We start from the raw sequence: 22,763 nt of genomic DNA, 5'->3' as shown, positions 1-22,763 counted from the left end.
TCCTTGGAATATGTTCTTAGTTTTAAAAATACCAGGTCAGAGTATCTAAACAAGCTTTTGATTCCTGATACTTAAACACATTAGCTTTCTAATTATGTTATATTTTGCAAAAGCACCAGAGATATCTGAGAAATCTAGTTTCTCCAAATCCAGGCCATTCTCTCTGTCTACCTATCTACCTGTCTATCACCTATCTAATTGATAAGTTATTGGTCACAAAGAAAGGTAAATGCAGTTTTTTCTGAACCCTATAAAGGTTGAACAGTTTTCTAATGTTTCACTTTCTCCTTTGCAATGTATCTGTGCGGATATGGCATTATTGAAGTTATTGTATGAAAGCTATTATTCAGTGATAAGGTGGGCATGCATTGAAGGGTCTTTGGTTGTATACCCTTCACCCCTCATAACTGGCAGCATGTAGTACAAATTCCATAAGTAACAGAAAGTATGGGTGTAGGATATGACCCCCCAAAAGAATTTTTCCCTGATGAATTTGTACCACTTAACCTCATAATTGAAAGACTCTTTTTCAGAGATTGTAAGATGATAATTGCACGTTATATTGGCAAGAGTTTGGGGGAATAACAGAGCTCGTTTTTTCATAACTAGGATAATGTGTTCAACAAGTCTTATTCAAATAGGAGTTTAGCACAGCATTTTGTATCAACCGCAGTCTTTGAACAGCACAATCTGGGAGACCCACAAAGAGTGAATTACAGTAATCGGCCTTCAGAATGACAAAGGAGTTAATCAGCATCTCCTTGCCTTTCTCATGAAGCCTCTCAATCTGGTGATATCACAGAAATTATAAAAGGAAGTCTTTGTGACGGAGACAAAATGCTTCTCAAATGATAATACCAAAGACAATGGGAAGAAAAAAATAAAGACTCAACTTTAAAATTTTTGAGATGACTGAATTCTAATAAGAAGTACTCCCTGAATGATGAGACATAAGGAATAGCTGTTTAGTACTTGGGAGGAACTTAGGCCAGGCTAGGATTTAAATTCTTAAACTTCTGCACAAGGGAAATCTCCAGTGATTGAATACAGTTAAGATGAAACCATGTCTTTTAAATACAGGAGAATCAAGCACATTGGTCTATTCACAGTAGGGTGGTGAATGCCAGCTTCAGAGCAAGACGATTCCCTCTTTCCCCTGTTAATCCTCCTGCCAGGGTTCACCTCCGATCTCATACCTTCCCAACCCTACTCCCAGTGCCAGGTTCAAAATCTCCATTGAATTCAATTCACAGAGAATGGACTAGTCTCATTAATTGAATTTTCTGATTAGATTAGATTTTCAAAATGGAGTTCCAGGGAAACACTTCTACAATTTAATAGTTTACATTTCCCGTTTCTGAGTCTACTTTGCAGTTAATGTGATCAAGGATTCAGCAGGACAGGCTTATCCTTCTGAACATGAATTGTGGATTTTTCTTCCACTGGAAATGTTAGAGCCTCCTATTTTCAAGGAAAAAAAAATGTGTCCCAGGGAAGTTCTGTGATTTTTCCAAAGGCAACTATTTAAGGTGTCTAACTAAGTCAGCCCTAGACCCCTTCCTGAGTTGAAAGTTTACAAAAGCCAAAGACAAAATCTCTAACAGTTTTCGTTGTATCAACTCCAGGTCATATGCTTTTTTCTTTTTTGTGAGGTTATTTACCATACTAACTGCCCCTGAAGAAAGCATGTTGTATACTACTCGCCAAAAAATTGATAACTCTGATTTGTTGCCAATTGGTGTAATGGAAGTTTAAACATAATATTTAAGCTTGTGAACACATTGCTGGGCATTGAGGATGTGTGACTATAAGCACATGGGGAGACGTGGACACTACTTTTGCTTGACCACTACTTTGAAAAAGAGGAACACAGTCTATTTCTCAGCAGATGGGAAGCTATTTAAAATGAGCACCATCAAAAGTTGTTTTAAATTAGTTTACTTTGGCAAAAAGGGTATAAGGATATTTTCTCTGTCTTCGTAAAATCACAGGTGAAAATGGATAAAAGTGCCATTTAATTGAGGATTATAGTCACATTTTAGTCTTCATAGTTCAAAAGTTGTGACTTCTCAAATCAGAGAGGGAAAATCACTTATTACTATATTTTCTCTTCTGTATTTGGTGATATTTAATACCAAACAATTATTAAAACATAGAAGTCCTTCTCTTGTCCACAAAAGAAATAGCTTAAAGCTACTAATAACTTGGGAGAATATGTGGGCCAAAGCAAATAATTCAGGGTAGAAGAAGTAGGAAGAAAGTTTAAGGCAGTTTTTAAGCTTCTGTTTTAGGAGTTTATTAACATCTTGCCGTATCTATGCATGTGAAATGATCTGCCTTTTGTATAGGAATTTAAAAAGTTAAGTAACATGTATAGATATGCCCCAACACAAGGAGAAGAATAGAAGGACCAAAGGCACTTGTGGTTTTTCTTATCCTGCTTTTATGGGCACAAGGTAGCAGGAAAAATGTTCCAGAAACTATGTCTTGGATTTTTTAAGGAGTTGCTGCTAGTTGTAAGGCAATGGGCTCAGGCAAAGCAAAAGCTGTTCATTACAGTTTGTACTGAAGCCAGTTACGTGTGTGGCACACCCTAAGGACATGGGAGACACTCCCCACTTAACCTTAAAATATCAGGAAACCTACTCTCAATGTTGTACAATAAAAGAAGAAGGTGTGAAACCTCCCAGGTGTGCAGCTTCCCAGATGGGTCATTGTGAGCAACTCACTTCACTGTATACGTATTATTCTCATGTTACAGATAAGGAACCAAATACCTGTCTTGCTGTCTCAAGGAGCAGTCCTTTAGACAGCTATATGCGATGACATTGATGAACTTTTGACCTGTAGATGTAAGAATGACATGGTGGAAACATGTTTGACACGTGGCTAAAGAACCAATATCCGAACCATATCTTTTAGGGTCCTGGCAGGAGTGGCGTGATTCAGGAGAGTTTAATGAGGGAAGTACTGAGAAAAGTATGGCCAGGTTAAGAGAGCCCATTAAGGAATAGGGAAGCCCCACAAGGCCAGCAGCAGAAGTGTTAATATCATTCCTAGACCTGAAGGAGCCAGGGAAGGAGGCGCTAACAGACACTAGAGTTTTGCTCTAGTGTTATCCCAAGATAGAAACCGTAGATGGCCAAGCATGTGATTGAGGTATTGGGTGGTCTGGAACCTCACCCTGCTCCAGCCTCCCTATCTCCTGGGGTAGTGTGCATTGGTGGAGTCTAACACAAAGCCAGCAAGTAAGTCCATCCATAGAGGCCACTCTCCCACACCAAAAGTAGGTGCAGAATGCTGGAGAGTGGATGTGGAAGAGCAGCTGGCAAGTGTTCAGCACTCGAACCAGTATCCAGATAAGCATTAAATTCTGTTTGGGAAGCCAGAAGGGGAGGGGAGACAGTACGGTTGGGTAACTACTGTGTGACAAGAACTTTGCATGATTTATCTCACATAGTCTTAGAATCCCCTTGATGAGAGGCTGATTATTATCTCCATTTAACAGGGGAGGTGAGCCCTGGTGGGTTTAATAATGTGTTCATGATCACAAAGCTCGTAAGTGTGAGGATAATATGAGAAACCAAACTTGCTTGACTTCAATAGGTGGGAGCATTTATAAGGGGACTCTAACTTGTCAACAGATGGGCATCGTAGGTAGTAGGAAGCTGTATACCTTGATGGTGGAGGACATCAACATTTCTGTAATAGGTGGAAACCCAGGGAGCTCTTCTTGTCCCATTAAAGCAAGGCCCTCTGTCATGATGCTTCACTCATATTCTGATACAACTCACAGACACTGACCCAAGTATGCTATTTTCAAACGAGCTTCAAAACTATTTTAATTCCATGTGTCTGAGAGACATCACAGTTTTTTTTTCTTAATTTACGTTCTCATGATATATTAAAATAAATGATGAGAATAATACATACCAGTCTTCTCTGACTCTGAGGAAGCTGTAAAAAATTCTTCCACTGAAGTAACCTAAGAGGATTAATGTGTAGACCTTAATCCATCAACTTCTTTGAAAACAGTTGCTGCCTCCCTTGAGGAATTATATCGCTTTTCTCTGATTATTAGAAGCTCTACATCAAATTCCAAAGTCCAATGGATGGCTTTAATTCATGATGACCTTAAATTGTGGTGGTACCTAAACTTTACAAACTACAAGTTACTCATGTTACTAGCATGGGGGTAAAACTGTTTTCTAATCCTTCTTACTGGAATTGGGCCCATACTGAAGATTCTGAGTCATGAAAATATACATCCATAGCGGAGTAACCGTGTTGGCATCTTGTCATGCTGTTAATGAGGTTTTCTTATTGTTGTTTTTACTGTCTTTTGCCTAGATGTTTATTTTCTCCTCAGCAATGCCTCACAGTGATCCAAATCAGAATGATTGCTATATTTCTGTTTTTCTCTTCTTTCAGTTTTTTGTTTATAACCATATATGTATGACCTATTGACTTATATTACAATATGGTCAAATCCTGAAAGAAATCACTGTATTGAAAGATATCAGTATGTTACTATCCATACTTCCAAATAGGCAGGGTTATCCAGTTGAGTGCTCCCTGAATGGGAAGCTCTGATATAAAGGTGGCTTCAAGGTTGAAGAAAGTGCATAAGAACTCACAACTTTTCCCAGAGCCTGCTCACTGACTGGGTGGATTAGATTTCCCTGGGCACTCTTGTGCCTCGGCTGATACTTGAATGATTCAGGGACTTGAAATCCTTGCAAACCTTTTACAGACAGATGATATAATTAGAGCATATGAGTCCAAAAACACAGGATTACAACTTCAGACATGACCAAGCGATTCACTCATCTTCAATTTGAATTGAACATTTATGATGTCCCTGAGGTTAGAAGTTAGGGGCGAGTTGTCTTTAATGCAGAGAATTTTCCTTCACTTGGTCCAGAGAGGTAACACATTCATTCAATAGGGATGTTCTGGACTAGTGACAAACACTTCTATTATGGGCTTTTAGTAATATGGGGTGGGCATCTTATGGCATAGAGTTAAGTAAAACTGCAGGGCACAGAAAAATATAGTATCATCATAATAAGATATGTGGATGGTTATTTGAAATGGGAAAAATAGCAACATCGGTTAATATGGGAATGCCCAAGTTACTCATAGTACATTAATTCAATGAAAAATTATACAGCTATAAGAAGTAATGAGTTGGGCCTCTAACCGTTGACAAGATCTCAAAGATATCCATTGTGTGAAAAAAGAAAGTCTCAGAGCAATGACTATACTGTGATCACATTTGTGGTTAAATGTTCATGTGCACATTTGCACATTTGTATGCATATACATGTGAAAATATACACATCAAAATATTAGCAGTATCTATGAAAAGAGGTATGAGGGTAGGGAGAGGGCTAAATAAAGATTTTTCAAAATATCATCAGGAATATCTAAGAAGATTTTGAATCTTTAATAAGAATATTAAATTACTAATGACACACAGAGAAGCAGAAACCCTGAAAATATGTCGGAAAAAATACTAACATTTTAGCACTGATATTATGTTATTTTATATGATTTTATGTTTACTCCCTTTTCTCTTTTCTATATCCTCCCATTTCTCTAAAATATTTATTACTTTTACTATAGTCATGATGTAACTAAAAATTAAAATATAAATGTAGTTGAACAATGCCTTAAGATTTAGACACTTGCCTATATTAACTCTGATTGGCATTTTATTTGTCTGAGTTGATTCTAATAATGCATTTATTTCTTTCATCTCTCTGATGTATTTGTGAGCCTCAGAATGATTTATCTTTGACCTCAGAGCCTTCTAGCTATTTGTGTATTTACTTCTCTTGTAGGGGAATTGGAGTCTGTGATAAATTGTAGGATTCTTTCACTTCCAGGATTTTCCTGAGTAGATGAAGCTATGTTATGATTTATACTTTAATTTGGTAGGCAAGAGTATGCCATTCAGCTTACTTTCTAATGTATATCTTCGCAAGTTCTTTTTTTTATACATTATAAAATGTATTTTTGCAAGTTATCCACTACTGTCTATGACTACAGTCTTTCTCAGTGTTGGCATCAGAGATGCACACCAGCTAAATGTCAAGAGAAAAGAGAAAATTATCTGAGTGGGGTCCTGATGTATGCACGTGTGTGTTTCTGTGTGTGTGTGTGTGTGTGATTCACACATTGATTTTTGAATGAGCTGTCCGGCTAAAAGTCATTCTCCCATTTTTTTTCCCCTCAGCAATTATAAAAACTGCCCTTCCCAATATGGACAGAGAAGCCAAGGAGGAGTACCTGGTTGTTATCCAAGCCAAAGATATGGGTGGACACTCGGGTGGCCTATCTGGAACCACAACACTTACAGTGACCCTCACTGACGTGAATGACAATCCTCCAAAATTTGCCCAGAGTAAGTGAATTCCCCACGCTGGTGAGCATCTAAGTATGATGTTTCCCTTTGAATCTATATTCTAATTTTCAGTGATTTGAAAAACTGATAGCAATCACTGAGTGCTTATTATGTGCAAGGTATGGTAATTCATATATATGAAAAACTGTGAACTCTTCTATCACTTTGGTACTAAATGTATCCTCACTTTACAGATTTCAAAGAATTTAAGAACATTTCTGAATATTAAGCATAAAGTAAACAATGGAGCTGAGAATTAGAACCAGCAAGTCTGGCTGCAAGATTTGTGCTTATTTCTCTATTGCATGTTACCTCCCTTTAAGAAAACTCAAGAGAATGATTGAAATGCACCTCAGATATTGTTCTATCAATAGTCCCACTTGTATAAAAGAAACTAAATCTCTAGAGCCTGAGGTGGGGAAGGCAGATATACAGTACACTTGCTGCAAAATATACACTCCTCCTTCCTGTGGCTGGCGGGACATCAGTGATCACTGACTCTACCCGTTCCTACTAAAGCTGTGCTTGGCCCCAGAAACCTCTCAACAGCATTGTAGGCAGCCACCATCAATGAATCAGGGAGACAATCATTATTTGCCAACTTTCTTGTACTCTCATAGAACCCTTTCCCTCTGTGCATTCATCCAAGTAATGTGACATTAGAGAGATGATTTGGGAAGGACTTTCTGACATGGAGAATCTTGAAATAAGAGAAATAAATGATGAATAGGAATTAGCTGGAACAAGGTGAAACTGGGGAAGGGAGGATGGACATTGCAACTAGAAGAAAAGGATGTCCAAAAGCCCCAAGGAAGAAGGGTGTACGGCCCTGGATGAGAACTGAAAAAATTTCACTACAGCTGGAGCACGAGGCTGGAGAGTTAGGCAGGAATTAGCCATCCTTGGATTTGCAGGTCATTTTAAGTACCAAGACTTTTATCCTAAGATCACTAGGAAGTCATTAAAATATTTTAACTTGTAGGTTAAGTAATAAGATTTGATTCTAGGGAAATCAGAGAAAATGGAATCTGGCCTTCTTCCAGTGTCTTTCCACACTGCAGCCAGGTAAGGGGTGCTTGTAATCATTCATTTAAAAGGTGATGGAAGCCCTGGCAAGCAAGGTTGGTCGCAGTGGGAGTGGAGAAAGTGTATAAGGGTGTTAGATATTTAAGAGCTAATGGTAACAAAAATCTAAGAATAGATTGCATTTTCAGTTGAGGAGGTGAGTTATCCTATTTCTGACATGAGAGATTACATGCATGCTAGTGCTCTTTGCTGGGATAGGAAATACCTTAGGAAAACCAGTTTTTGCAGAGAGAGAGAAGAGAGGGGAGGGAGAAGGAGAGTGAGAGAGGAAGGGAAAGACAGAGGTGCAGTTTGAAAATGACACATTTGAGGTACCTTGGAGAATTTCTCTGCAAAAACGCCAAGGTAGAAAGAACAGAAAAGATGCATTTCATTAAGAATTTTAGGAAAAGTGGGAGTGAGAGCAGTGCCTCTTGACCAGTTTTGCTTCACCGACTCAGCTGTGGGAAAAGCACCACAACCGGCTCCAGCTGGAGGTGGGGGCTCAGACTTTAATCCACTGGAACATTTTCCTTGTGGATAGCATGAGGTAGAGCTTCAAAATGGCAGAGGAGTGAGCCGTGGAGATACCATATACATCAGAAATACATCTACATGTGGAACAACTCCTACAGAACACCAAATGAACACTGGCATAAGACCTCAGACCACCCAAAAGGCAAGAAACTCTCCACGTACCTGGGTAGGGCAAAAAAAACAAAAAACAGGGACAAAAGAATAGGGAAGGGACTTGCACTTCTGGGAGGGAGCTGTGAAGGAGGAAAGGTTTCCACACACTACAAGCCCCTTCACTGGCAGAGACGGGGGGTGTGCAGGGGGGAAGCTTCGGAGCCACGGAGGAGAGCGCAGCAACAGGGGTGCGGAGGGCAAAGTGCAGAGATTCCTGCACAGAGGATCGGTGCCGGCCAGCACTAACCAGCCCGAGAGGCTTGTCTGCTCACCCGCCGGGGCGGGCGAGGGGCTGGGAGCTGAGGCTGGGGCTTCGGTCGGATCCCAGGGAGAGGACTGGGGTTGGCTGCGTGAAGACAGCCTGAAGGGGCTAGTGCGCCACAGCTAGCCGGGAGGGAGTCCGGGAGAAAGTCTGGAGCTGCCTAAGAGGCAAGAGACCATTGTTTCGGGGTTCGCGAGGAGAGGGGATTCAGAGCACCGCCTAAACGAGCTCCAGAGATGGGCGTGAGCCATGGCTATCAGAGTGGACACCAGAGACGGGCATGAAACACGAACGCTGCTGCAGCTACCAAGAAGCCTGTGTGCAAGCACAGGTCACTATCCACACCTCCCCTCCCGGGAGCCTGTGCAGCCCGCCACTGCCAGGGTCCCGTGACCGAGGGACAACTTCCCTGGGAGAACACATGGCGCCTCAGGCTGTTGCAACGTCATGCTGGGCTCTGCCGCCACAGGCTTGCCCCGCATTCTGTACCCCTCCCTCCCCCCGGCCTGAGTGAGCCAGAGCCCCCTAATCAGCTGCTCCTTTAACCCCCTCCTGTCTGGGTGAAGAACAGATGCCCTCAGGTTACCTACACACAGAGGCGGGGCCAAATCCAATGCTAAACCCCAGGAGCTGTGCGAACAAAGAAGAGAAAGGGAAATCTCTCCCAGCAGCCTCAGGAGCAGCAGATTAAATCTCCACAATCAATTTCATGTACCCTGCATGAGTGTAATCGCTGAATGGACAACGAATCATCCCAAATGGAGGCAGTGGACTTTGGGAGCAACGATATATATATATATTTTTTCCTTTTCCCCTTTTTGTGAGTGTGTATGTGTATGCTTCTGTGTGTGATTTTGTCTGTATAGCTTTGCTTTTACCATTTGTCTTAGGGTTCTATCTGTTTTTTTTAATTTTTACTATAGTTTTTAGCACTTGTTATCATTGGTGGATTTGTTTTTTGGTTTGGTTGCTCTCTTCTTTCTTTTTGTTAATTTTTAAATAATTTTTATTTTTAATAATCATTTTTTATTTTTCAGTTTAACAACTTTGTTTAACTTTTTTCTTTCTTTCTTTATTTTTTCTCCATTTTATTCTGAGCCGTGTGGATGACAGGGTCTTGGTGCTCCGGCCGGGCATCAGGCCTGTGCCTCTGGGGTGGGAGAGCCGAGTTCAGGACATTGGCCCGCCAGAGACCTCCCAGCTCCACGTAATATCAGATGGCGAAAATCTCCCAGAGATCTCCATCTCAACGCCAACACCCAGCTCTACTCAACGACCAGCAAGCTACAGTGCTGGACACCCTATGCCAAACAACTAGCAAGACAGGAATACAACCCTAACCATTAGCAGAGAGGCTGCCTAAAATCATAATAAGGTCACAGACACCCAAAAACACACCACTGGACACGGACCTGCCCACCAGAAAGACAGGATCCAGCCTCATCCACCAGAACACAGGCACTAGTCCCCTACACCAGGAAGCCTACACAACCCACTGAACCAACCTTAGCTACCGCCGGCAGGCACCAAAAACAACAGGAACTATGAATCTGCAGCCTGCAAAAAGGAGACCCCCAAACACAGTAAGTTAAGCAAAATGAGAAGAAAGAGAAACACACATCACATGAAGGAGCAAGGTAAAAACCCACCAGACCAAACAAATGAAGACGAAATAGGGTTTCTACCTGAAAAAGATTTCAGAATAATGATAGTAAAGATGATCCAAACTCTTGGAATTACAATGGAGAAAATACAAGAAACGTTTAACAAGGACATAGAAGAACTAAGGAGCAAACAAACAATGATGAACAACACCATAAATGAAATGAAAAATTCTCTAGAAGGAATCAGTAGCAGAATAACTGAGGCAGAAGAATGGGTAAGTGACCTGGAAGATAAAATAGTGGAAATAACCACTGCAGACCAGAATAAAGAAAAAAGAATGAAAGGAATTGAGGACAGTCTCAGAGACCTCTGGGACAACATTAAATGCACCATCATTTGAATTATAGGGGTCCCAGAAGAAGAAGAGAAAAAGAAAGGGACTGAGAAAATATTTGAAGAGATTATAGTTGAACACTTCCCTAATATGGGAATGGAAATAGTTAATCAAGTCCCGGAAGCACAGAGAGCCCCATACAGGATAAATCCAAGGAGAAACACACCAAGACACATATTAATCAAGCTATCAAAAATTAAATACAAAGAAAACATATTAAAAGCAGCAAGGGAAAAACAACAAATAACACACAAGGGAATCCCCATAAGGTTAACAGCTGATCGTTCAGCAGAATCTCTGCAAGCCAGAAGGGAGTGACAGGACATATTTAAAGTGATTAAAGGGAAAAACCTACAACCAAGATTACTCTACCCAGCAAGAATCAAATTCAGATTTGATGGAGAAATTAAAACCTTTGCAGACAAGCAAAAGCTAAGAGAATTCAGCACCACTAAACCAGCTTTACAACAAATGCTAAAGGAACTTCTCTAGGCAGGAAACACAAGAGAAGGAAAAGACCTACAAAAACAAACCCAAAACAAATAAGAAAATGGTAATACGAACATACATATCGATAATTACCTTAAATGTAAATGGATTAAATGCTCCAACCAAAAGACATAGACTGGCTGAATGGATACAAAAACAAGACCCGTATATATGCTGTCTACAAGAGACCCACTTGAGACCTAGGGACACATACAGACTGAAAGTGAGGGGATGGAAAAAGATATTCCATGCAAATAGAAACCAAAAGAAAGCTGGAGTAGCAATTCTCATATCAGACAAAATAGACTTTAAAACAAAGACTGTTACAAGAGACAAAGAAGGACACTACATAATGATCAAGGGATCAATCCAAGAAGAAGATGTAGCAATTGTAAATATTTATGCACCCAATATAGGATCACCTCAATACATAAGGCAAATGCTGACAGCCGTAAAAGGGGAAATCAACAGTAACACAAAAATAGTAGGGGACTTTAACACCCCACTTTCACCAACGGACAGATTATCCAAAATGAAATTAAATAAGGAAACACAAGCGTTAAATGATACATTAAACAAGATGGACTTAATTGGTATCTATGGGACATTCCATCCAAAAATAACAGAATACACTCTCTTCTCTAGTGCTCATGGAACATTCTCCATGATAGATCATATCTTGGGTCACAAATCAAGCCTTGGTAAAATTAAGAAAATTGAAATCATATCAAATATCTTTTCCGACCATAACGCTATGAGACTAGATATCAATTACAGGAAACAAAAAACTGTAAAAATACCAACACATGGAGGCTAAACAATACACTACTAAATAACCAAGAGACAACTGATGAAATCAAAGAGGAAATGAAAAAATACCTAGAAACAAATGACAATGAAAACACGATGACCCAAAACCTATGGGATGCAGCAATAGCAGTTCTAAGAGGGACGTTTATAGCAACGCAATCCTACCTTAAGAAACAAGAAACATCACAAATAAACAACCTAATCTTACACCTAAGCAATTAGAGAAAGAACAGCAAAAAAAACCCCCACAAAGTTAGCAGAAGGAAAGCAATCATAAAGATCAGATCAGAAATAAATGAAAAAGAAATGAAGGAAACCATAGCAAAGATCACTAAAACTAAAAGCTGGTTCTTTGAGAAGATGAACAAAATTGATAAACCATTAGCCAGACTCATCAAGAAAAAAAGGGAGAAGACTCAAATCAGTAGAAGTAGAAGTGAAAAAGGAGAAGTAACAACTTACACTGCAGAAATACAAAATATCATGAGAGATTAATACAAGCATTATATGCCAATAAATTAGACAACCTGGAAGAAATGGACAAATTCTTAGAAAAGCGCAGCCTTCTGAGACTGAACCAGAAAGAAACAGAAAATATAAACAGACCAATCACAAGCACTGAAATTGAAACTGTGATTAAAAACTTCCAACAAACAAAAGCCCAGGACCAGATGGCTTCACAGGCGAATTCTATCAAACATTTAGAGAAGAGCTAACACCTATCCTTCTCAAACTCTTCCAAAATGTAGCAGAGGGAGGAACACTCCCAAACTCATTCTACGAGACCACCATCACCCTGATACCAAAACCAGTCAAAGATGTCACAAGGAAAGAAAACTACAGAGCAATATCACTGATGAACATAGTTGCAAAAATCAACTATCCAAAAATGGGCAGAAGACCTAAATAGACATTTCTCCAAAGAAGATATACAGACTGCTGACAAACACATGAAAGAATGCTCAACATCACTAATCATTAGAGAAATGCAAATCAAAACTACAATGAGATATCATCTCACACCAGTCAGAAAGGCCATCATCAAAAAATCTAGAAACAGTAAATGCTGGAGAGGGTGTGGAGGAAAGGGAACCCTCTTGCACTGTTGGTGGGAATGTAAATTGATACAGCCACTGTGGAGAAAAGTATGGAGGTTCCTGAAAAAACTACAAATAGAACTACCATATGACCCAGCAATCCCACTACTGGGCATATACCCTGAGAAAACCATAATTCAAAAAGAGTCATGTACCAAAATGTTCATTGCAGCTCTATTTACAATAGCCCGGAGAGATGGAAACAACCGAAGTGTCCATCATCGAATGAATGGATAAAGAAGATGTGGCACATATATACAATGGAATATTAGCCATAAAAAGAAACGAAATTGAGCTATTTGTAATGAGGTGGATAGACCTAGAGTCTGTCATACAGAGTGAATAAGTCAGAAAAAGAGAGACAAATACCATATGCTAACACATATATATGGAATTTAAGAAAAAAAAAATGTCATGAAGAACCTAGGGGTAAGACAGGAATAAAGACACAGACCTACTAGAGAATGGACTTGAGGATATGGGGAGGGGGAAGGGAAAGCTGTGACAAAGCGAGAGAGAGGCATGGACATATATACAGTACCAAATGTAAGGTAGATAGCTAGTGGGAAGCAGCCGCATAGCACAGGGGGATCAGCTTGGTGCTTTGTGATCGCCTGGAGGGGTGGGATAGGGAGGGTGGGAGGAAGGGAGACGCAAGCGGGCAGAGATATGGGAACATATGTATATATATAACTGATTTATTTTGTTGTAAAGCAGAAACTAACATACCATTGTAAAGCAATTATACTCCAATAAAGATGTTAAAAAAAAAAGAAACACATGAAAGAATGCTCAACATCATTATTAGAGAAATGCAAATCAAAACTACAATGAGGTATCATCTGACACCAGTCAGATTGGCCATCATCAAAATATCTACAAACAATGAATGCTGGAGAGGGTGTGGAGAAAAGGGAACCGTCTTGCACTGTTGGTGGGAATATAAATTGATACAGCCATTATGGAGCGCAGTATGGAGGTTCCTTAAAAAACTAAAAATAGAACTAACATACAACTCAGCTATTCCACTACTGGGCATATACCCTGAGAAAACCATAATTCAAAAAGAGTCATGTACCACAGTGTTCACTGCAGCTCTATTTACAATAGCCAGGACATGGAAGCAGCCTAAGTGTCCATCGACAGACGAATGGATAAAGAAGATGTGGCACATGTATATAATGGAATATTACTCAGCCATAAAAAGAAACAAAATTGAGTTATTTGCAGTGAGGTGGATGGACCTAGAGTCTGTCATACAGAGTGAAGTAAGTCAGAAAGAGAAAAACAAATACCGTATGCTAACACATATATATGGAATCAAAAAAAAAAAAAAAAGGTCATGAAGAACCTACGGGGTGGACGGGAATAGACGCAGACCTACTAGAGAATGGACTTGAGGACACGGGGAGCGGGCAGGGTAAGCTGGGACAAAGTGAGAGAGTGGCATGGATATATATATGCTACCAAGTGTAAAATAGATAGCTAGTGGAAAGCAACCGCATAGCACAGGGAGATCAGCTTGGTGCTTTGTGACCACCTTGAGGGGATGGAGGGAGGGAGACGCAAGAAGGAAGAGATATGGGGATATATGTATAGCTGATTCACTTTGTTATAAAGCAGAAACTAACACACCATTGTAAAGCAATTATACTCCAATAATGATGTTAAAAATTTTTCTTTTTTTTAAAGAATTTTAGAATTTTCACATCTGGCCATTCATAAATCAGACAACAATGCCAACCTTTGAAACCAAATGACTGAAATAAAAAACGTCATCTCTTGCATCCTTCCCCTGACTCTTGTTTTCTTTTCAGTTGCCATTATAGGTAATGCACTAACATGCAACTCCTCTTTCTCACAAAATGATTGTTTCAATTGAGTGGTGGCGGATAAGTTTCAAGCGTTCCCTTTCTTAGAGGTAATATTGATTAACTACGATCCCACTGAAAGGGATGATGAGAGTAGGAAGAGTAAAAGTGGATAAAGAAATGTTTCATTGGCTTGGTTTCCCAAGGCTTCCTGATGCAGGTTTAGTAGCAAGGTGAGCCCCTTGCTGTCTTATTATTTAATAAGCACACCTCAAGGAATCATCTGAAAACTTTATCTGAAATATAAAGTTGGAAGGAAATGGAATCATTACACCAATTATGAGGGTATTGGGAGACTTGTGCTAGACCGATGATTTTTGGTGCCTTTCTTACAGCAAAACTGTTTGGAAAACATTTTTGTTCCCGGGTCACATAATATTATGATTTCAAGAGACACTTTAACTTCATCAGTAAATAAAAGTGTGTTAGTTCTAGAAGAAAACCTCGCCCATCATCTAAAGTAATCTTGTTATACTGGGAAAAATGAGCCTTAGTTTATCCAAGGGACTCAGTGATTGAGTTCAAACTAGAATTAGGTAATGTTCTCCAGATATAGTTTTTCCTTTTGGGTTTATGGTTCATCGAATGTTTATTTTCCCTTGTTCTTGTTGCAATGGGACTACAACTTCCTGGTTGTCTGGGTTTGGGTTCCCCGCAAACAGGCGCTGAGACAAGGATTTGATTATAAGTAGTTTATATTGGAGATGATCCCAAGAAACGCCAGCAGGGAAGTGAGAATTGTGAGCGAGAGGAGGTAGAAAGCTGACAGTGTGCGTTATCAAGCCAGCGATGACTGGGGTGACTGGAGCTTCATTCCACTGGGGAAACTCTGGAGCACTGTAAATAAGCAAAAGAAAAGGACCAGCTTAAGATTATCCTGCCAGAGAGGGCAAGGAGCCTGGAATTTTATATACTAAGTTGCGTGAGCCTTTGAGGGCTGCTTCTCTGGGGGTGTTAATTTTCTGATAGTTCTGGACTGACAGGAAATGGACAAAACGGGTTCTGAAGTCCAGAGGAAACCCTCAGCAAAGAAATGCAAGAGTTGGCCGTTGGCTGTAAGGCAGGTGTGACTGAAGTGGTAGTGTCCAGGGGTTACGGGGTTGGGGTACCGGCAACTTCCCCTACACCAGTGAAAGTGAGTGACACCAATACAACAGCCAAAGTGATCTGAATAAAAATGGGACTAATATCACTAATTAGACACGTTTTCCTGCCCCCATAGGGGAAGCCACATACACTGTAACTGTATTTTGCCTAGAGAGTTTTGAGGGTAGGATTTTTGGTCTTCAGAGCAAGGAGAATTTTAGTAACAAGAGGAGTGCTTCATGTGTCTGAACAGCTTGCTGCAGGGCACAGCAGAAGCTTGGTAATTGGATTTTATCAAAAATGGTCTATAAGTCTGTAAATATAAAGGTAACTTCAAAAGTGACTTTCAGTGTGTTACACATTGCATCTATCTGTGCTGAAATTAGCTTAATATTTTATGTTGGGCAACAATGAATATCCCCAAGGGCAGCCAATGTGATTATACAGCAAATTGGAAAGAACATTCACATAGACTCACTAATATCCTGATATAACTCTGCTCCAAATATGTACTTGGTAAACATATGGTTGAATAAGTCCCATAACTCAGAAGAGTTTCAAAGAGAGATCAGTGCTTCTTCTGGGAACATTTGTCTCTGGCTCATTTAAGACTGTACATTCCACAGTGGAAAGGAGGCTTTTGTCTTTCCCGTCACTGTATTGGTAGTATCTATACAGAAGTAGCCAGAGCAAAAGAGGTGCCCAATACATGTTTGTTAGATGAATGAATGAAGAATGGAATATGTGCAGTGCTCAGTGTCTCTCCTCTTTCCTAAGGTCTGTATCACTTCTCAGTACCAGAAGATGTGGTTCTTGGCACTGCCATAGGGAGGGTGAAGGCCAATGATCAGGATATTGGTGAAAATGCACAGTCGTCATATGACATCATTGATGGAGATGGAACAGCACTGTTTGAAATCACTTCTGATGCCCAGGCCCAGGATGGCATTATAAGGCTGAGAAAGGTAAGCTCAGGAAGGTTTTGTTCGTCTTCAGAATACCTCTTTGAAACTTGAATGTTGAAGGTGGTAGGGGTTGGGTGGACTTCCTGATGTAATCTTACAACTGGAGGAGGTTTGCCTTCTTGAGCTGTGCAAAAGTGAGTGCTTTTTGCACATCCTGTCTTCTAGTCCTACTTTATATTTCAGCTAAACCTCGGTGAACAGTGACCATGGTGGTGCTAGCCTCCCATCTCACCCATCATTTCTTTCCTCTCTGTGTTTCAGTGTTTTTCCATGAGCTGCAGGAACTTGCTCAGTTCTTGTCCAGAGCATCCACCTATGTAGGAAAGCCAACACTCTGAAAGCAACCTTTAAGCAATGAGGGACAAAGATTGGTGGACAGTTCCTATTCACTGAAGAAATTATTGTGAGGCATATTGTTTATGATTCCTTAGAGGATTTTCAGTGGGAATAATCCTCATAAGCCCATAGAGGTGGCAAGTTCAATGGCTTTTCATCCTTTTCTATAGAACTCTCCGCATTTCTAATCTCCTGCTTCCTAGAATATCTCTGCAAAATGCATTCAAGTTTCCTGTGTCTTCACTGCAGGCTCTGCTTTTAGGGAAACTCAAAGAGACAAAGTCAGCTTCAGTTATTCTGGCTAGCTCTGGCACTGGAAGGACAGGGCCCACCCTGCTATCATTAGATGCTCCTAACTGTGATCAAATGACCAAGCATTGTGGTCAATGAAGCTCATCTTTGCTTTTTTCCTGGGTGTGGGTCTACCATTGGAGAAAGAAACATCTCCATAAATAGTACAAAGAATATATGGCTTTTTAAAAATTGGAGTATAATTGCTTTACAATGCTGTGTTAGTTTCTGCCACAAAGTGAAGTGAATCAGCCGTATGCATACACATATCCCCTGCCTCTTGGACCTCCCTCCCCGCCTTCATCCCACCCAACTAGGCCATCACATAGCACCAAGCTCAGCTCCCTGTGCTATACAGCAGGTTCCCACTAGCTATCTGTTTTACACATGGTAATGTATTTATGTCAAACCTAATCTCCCAATTCATCCTCCCCTTCCCTTCCCCTCCATGTCCACACGTCCGTTCTCTACGTCTGCCTTTCTATTCCTGCCCTGCAAATGGGTTCATCTGTACCATTTTTCTAGATTCCACATATATGAGTTAATGTACGATATTTGTTTTTCTCTTTCTGACTTACTTCACTCTGTATGACAGACTCAAGGTCCATCCACATCTCTATGAATGATCCAATTTCATTTCTTTTTGTGGCTGAATAATATTCCATTACATATATGTACCACATCTTCTTTATCCATTCAGATGTTGATGGACATTTAAGTTGTTTCCGTGACCTGGCTATTGTAAATAGTGCTGCAATGAACATTGGGGTACATGTGTCTTTTGGACACATGTCCAAAATATGGTATATGCCCAGTAGTGGGATTCCTGGGTCATATAGTAGTTCTGTTTTCAGTTTTTTTTTGTTGTTTTTTTTTTGTGTGTGTGTGTGGTACACGGGCCTCTCACTGCTGTGGCCTCTCCCGTTGCAGAGCACAGGCTCCGAACGTGCAGGCTCAGCGGCCATGGCTCACAGGCCAAGTCGCTCCGCGGCATGTGGGATCCTCCCAGACCGGGGCACGAACCCGTGTCCCCTGCATCGGCAGGCGGACTCTCAACCACTGCGCCACCAGGGAAACCCCTATTTTCAGTTTTTTAAGGAACGTCCATACTGTTCTCCACAGAGGCTGAATCAATTTACATTCCCACCAATAGTGCAAGAGGCTTCCCTTTTCTCTGCACCCTCTCCATCATTTGTTGTTTGTAGATTTTCTGATGATGGCCATTCTGACTTGTGTGAGGTGATACCTCGTTGTAGTTTTGATCTGCATTTCTCTGATAATTAGTGATGTTGAGCATCTTTTCATGTGCCTCTTGGCCATCTGTATGTCTCCTTTGGAGAAATGTCTGTTTAGGGCTTCTGCCCATTTTTAGATTGGGTTGTTTGTTTTTTTAATACTGAGCTGCATGAGCTGTTTATATATTTGGGAGATTAATACTTTGTCCGTTGATTCGTTTACAAATGTTTTCTCCCATTCTGAGGGTTGTCTTTTCGTCTTGTTTATGGTTTCCTTTGCTGTGCAAAAGCTTTGAAGTTTCATTAGGTCCCATTTGTTTATATTCTTATTTCCATTTCTCTAGGAGGTGGGTCAAAAAGGATCTTGCTGTGATTTATGTCAAAGAGTGTTCTTCCTATGTTTTCCTCTAAAAGTTTTATAGTGTCTAGCCTTCCATTTAGGTCTTTAATCCATTTTGAGTTTATTTTTGTGTATGGTGTTAGGGAGTGTTCTAATTTCATTCTTTTACATGTAGTTGTCCAGTTTTCCCAGCAGCACTTATTGAAGAGGCTGTCTTTTCTCCATTGTATATTCTTGCCTCCTTTATCAAAGATAAGGTAACCATATGTACGTGGGTTTACCTCTGGGCTTTCTATCCTGTTCCATTGATCTATATTTCTGTTTTGGTGCCAATACCATACTGTCTTGATTACTGTAGCTTTGTAGTATAGCCTGAAGTTGGGAGTCTGATTCCTCTAGCTCCTTTTTCTTACCTCAAGATTGCTTTGGCTATTCAGGGTCTTTTGTGTTTCCATACAAATTGTATAATTTTTTGCTCTAATTCTGTGAAAAGTGTCTGGTAATTTGTTAGGGATTGCATTGAACCTGTAGATTGCTTTGGGTCGTATAGTCATTTTCACAATATTGATTCTTCCAATCCAGGAGCATGGTATGTCTCTCCATATTGCAGTCTGTGACTGCTTTTGCTCATGATCATTTGTGTGCGTGTGGTAAATGTGAAAAATTCTGTACATTTTCCATATTTATTTCTCATTGTGACAACTACATTCATTAAAAAACGTGTAGAACACAGTTCAGTATTTTACAGACATGGGCATTTGCAAAGAAAAACACCCTTTTATCTTCATCATGAGTATTTTGTTCAACATTGTTCTTTATATGCTTGCCATGAAGTAGTACAAATTAATTTTAAAACGGATTTGCTGATTCATGAATTAGAAGATAGATAATAGGTCACACTGTCAGGAGCCAATAATTTTGCCCTCTGTCTTGATCAGCATTACAATGACATGACTCCAAGCTTACTCTCTGACTCTCTCTGTCATGTTACACAGGGATGTGCTTCCAATGGTCATGCTCTTAAAATCCCCTTTTGGGGAGGTATTGAAAGTGAGAACATGGAATTTTCTGGATATAGTTTTATATACAAAATCAGTTTTAAAAATCAATTTTGAAAAGAAAATGGCTGCATCTGTTTTAACTTTGCTGAGTAACACTCACTTTAAACCTGGATGGAGCTCAGTATTAAGAGTTGCAAAGTATTTAAAAACTCGTGTGTTAAATAGAGTACAGTATAATTATACTTGAGTCAATTATTGACTAACCCAGAGACACATTTTCCTTGGCTAATGATTCCTAATGTCATTTTTGTTGTTATTATTAACTGCTATTCTTTGTTACCATAAGATGCTTTTATAAACTGAAGCAATTAGCTGTTTGCTGTATTTTTATTCACCATTATTCATAAACTTGGAAGCATATACTACACATCTTGACACCAAAAATCCCATGTATTTTACTCTAGAGAACAATCTGTAGGGAGTCATTTTCCTGTAATTCATGGGTCCTCTTTTTTGTCTGACAAAATCCCAAGGACACCAGGATGTGTTCCGGTAGATTGTCATTAAGTTGGGCAAAGAATTAAGCAGAATATAATCTCTTATGCTTAACAACGTTTGTAAAGAATTTGAGATTACAAAATTGTTAGAGTAGGGGTGATTAGCAAATTGTGAAAATGTTGATGTTGAATTGCCTATTCATGTACATACGGGCACATGTGTTTAGTAATTTCAGAATAGACAGGAGATTGAGTATCTGCCTTTTTTATTAGAAAATATATCAAAAAATCGAAGTCCAATTAGAATGAAATTCAAATATAAGAATCAACATAAAATTTTGAAATAAGAATATATATTTAAGCTTGTATAGGAGTTCTGAAAGAGTTCACTAATGCTAGCTTGTGTTCCAGCTTTTTTTTTTTTAATTTGCACCGCAGATGTAAAGTTCAATTTCTTATAAGAATTGCCATGGAAATCTAAATTGTCTCTTTGAACCTTGACAGAAATACATCCTTGACATCTGAAGTATTATGTGTTGCTGAGAGAATTGGACTGTGAGGGTTCTGATGCAGATGGCCTTCTGGTTGTTTAAGGGGACTGTGTTCTTTTACCTGCCTCTATTTACATAGGTCATTAAGTTAAGTCTCTGGGGCTTTTAAGGAAAGAGGTATTAATAGGTCAGAAATATTTTAAGTAATGGTGCAGTGAGGTAATTTCAAATTGCTTTTAACTGGTTGGTGGAAGTCACCACCAGACCTAGTTACCTACCTGTCTGTCTGTCTGTCTATCTATCTATCTGTCTATCTATCTATCATCTATCCTAAATATAAACACAGGTAGATATGCGTCTGTATACATATTTCTTTATATGCCCACCTGCTTCACAGCACAGAACTCATATAATAGAGACCTTCTAAGAATGCCCTAAAAAATAATAAGCCTCATTTTAGCCACATGATCAGTAAAGCAGTGATGCTCTGGAAGTGAAATAAGAAAACACTCTTTGTTGGGATTAGTGCTAAATTGTGCTTTATAATGTCTCCATGGACTGAACAATGATTATTTCTAGTTCTTTACATTTCACACACTGTTGCAGAAATGATAAAATATTCTTCCCAGATAGAGATTATGTTCGATGCTGCCTTATCTCTGACGAGCAGAGGCCCGATTAACTGGCTGATTGGTATGCAGATCATGCCTTCACTAGTAAAATTTTATTATGAGTCTGAAGTGAAATTTTGATGGCACAATTCATGACTGTGAATATTTTGTGAATTCCAAGTGAAATGAGCAAAACAAAACAAAACAGTAGGAGATTAGATTCACTGAGCTTGTATAATAAACAGATATCAATAAATGCCTGTAAAATTTACAGGTTGAATCTGGGGGAATGGAGAGTGATCCCATTAAGGCTCACAAATGGGCTTAAATGCACATAACGATCATCCATCAGCATTATACTCATTTGTTCTCGCTGCTGTGGTCATTAGTGAGAAACATTCATCTTTGTCATTTCTTAACAGCCTCTGGATTTTGAGACCAAAAGATCCTATACGCTGAAGGTAGAGGCAGCCAATGTCCACACTGACCCGCGTTTCAGCAGCAGGGGGCCCTTTAAAGACACGGCGACAGTTAAAATTGTTGTCGAAGATGCAGATGAGCCTCCAGTCTTCTCTTCACCAACTTACCTCCTCGAAGTTCATGAAAATGCTGCTCTCAACTCCGTGATTGGGCAAGTGACCGCTCGTGACCCCGACATCACCTCCAGTCCTATAAGGTATTTCTCTTTTGAAAGGAAAACTGGCTATAGTGCCTGACAAGCAGATCAGTACAAAATGTAATTACGTATGCAGTCTGTGTGGCTGCCTTTGAGACTATGTTCACATGACCAAGGAATTTTGGTCAACATGTACTGAGCTTGTGTGTGTGTGTTGCACACACCTGCGAAGAGCTGCATACAATGCCCAGAGCCAGGAATATCAAGATGAAGAAAGCTATTAAGCTTTCAGAGAGCTCAATGAAAAAGCCAAATCGAATATATTTTGCAGTGCATTTGGGTGGATCTTTTATATGATATTGTTTTTGCTTGTTTGTGGGGTTTTACTTTCTAGCATTAGAAAAGTATTGCTTTTTTTTTTTTCTTTCTTTCTTTCTCCTTTGACAGTTACAGTGAATTATGTATAAGAATTTAGAGGCATGAGATCACTGTCTCAACACATTAAGAGGCCCCCTGTCTTATTTCTGTGTTCGCTGTTTGGCTTTGAAATGATCTTTTTATCACTTTATGGGCATTTCTGATAGGTCAGCATGTTTGGATCG

At 39.7% G+C, this 22,763-nt stretch overlaps 1 protein-coding gene across 1 annotated transcript in view; it reads left to right on the top strand.

Moving 5' to 3' along the window:
- Nucleotides 1-6,267: 6,267 nt before the first annotated feature.
- CDH8 (cadherin 8) overlaps nucleotides 6,268-22,763 on the top strand; it is a 172,668-nt gene continuing 156,172 nt past the window's right edge. Inside the window, exons 1-3 of the mRNA XM_089902478.1 lie at nucleotides 6,268-6,409; nucleotides 16,556-16,743; nucleotides 21,968-22,221. Coding sequence (XP_089758604.1) covers nucleotides 6,268-6,409; nucleotides 16,556-16,743; nucleotides 21,968-22,221 — 584 coding nt within the window. The remainder of the gene's footprint in view (nucleotides 6,410-16,555; nucleotides 16,744-21,967; nucleotides 22,222-22,763) is intronic.

The sequence above is a fragment of the Delphinapterus leucas genome, chromosome 20, assembly GCF_059928025.1.
Source record: "Delphinapterus leucas isolate spDelLeu-1000000601 "Yukka" chromosome 20, BTC_Dleu_Yukka2, whole genome shotgun sequence".
NCBI classification, from domain to species: Eukaryota; Metazoa; Chordata; class Mammalia; order Artiodactyla; family Monodontidae; genus Delphinapterus; species Delphinapterus leucas.
Note: the sequence above shows the minus strand (reverse complement) of the source record. Positions and strands in the feature narration are given on the sequence as shown.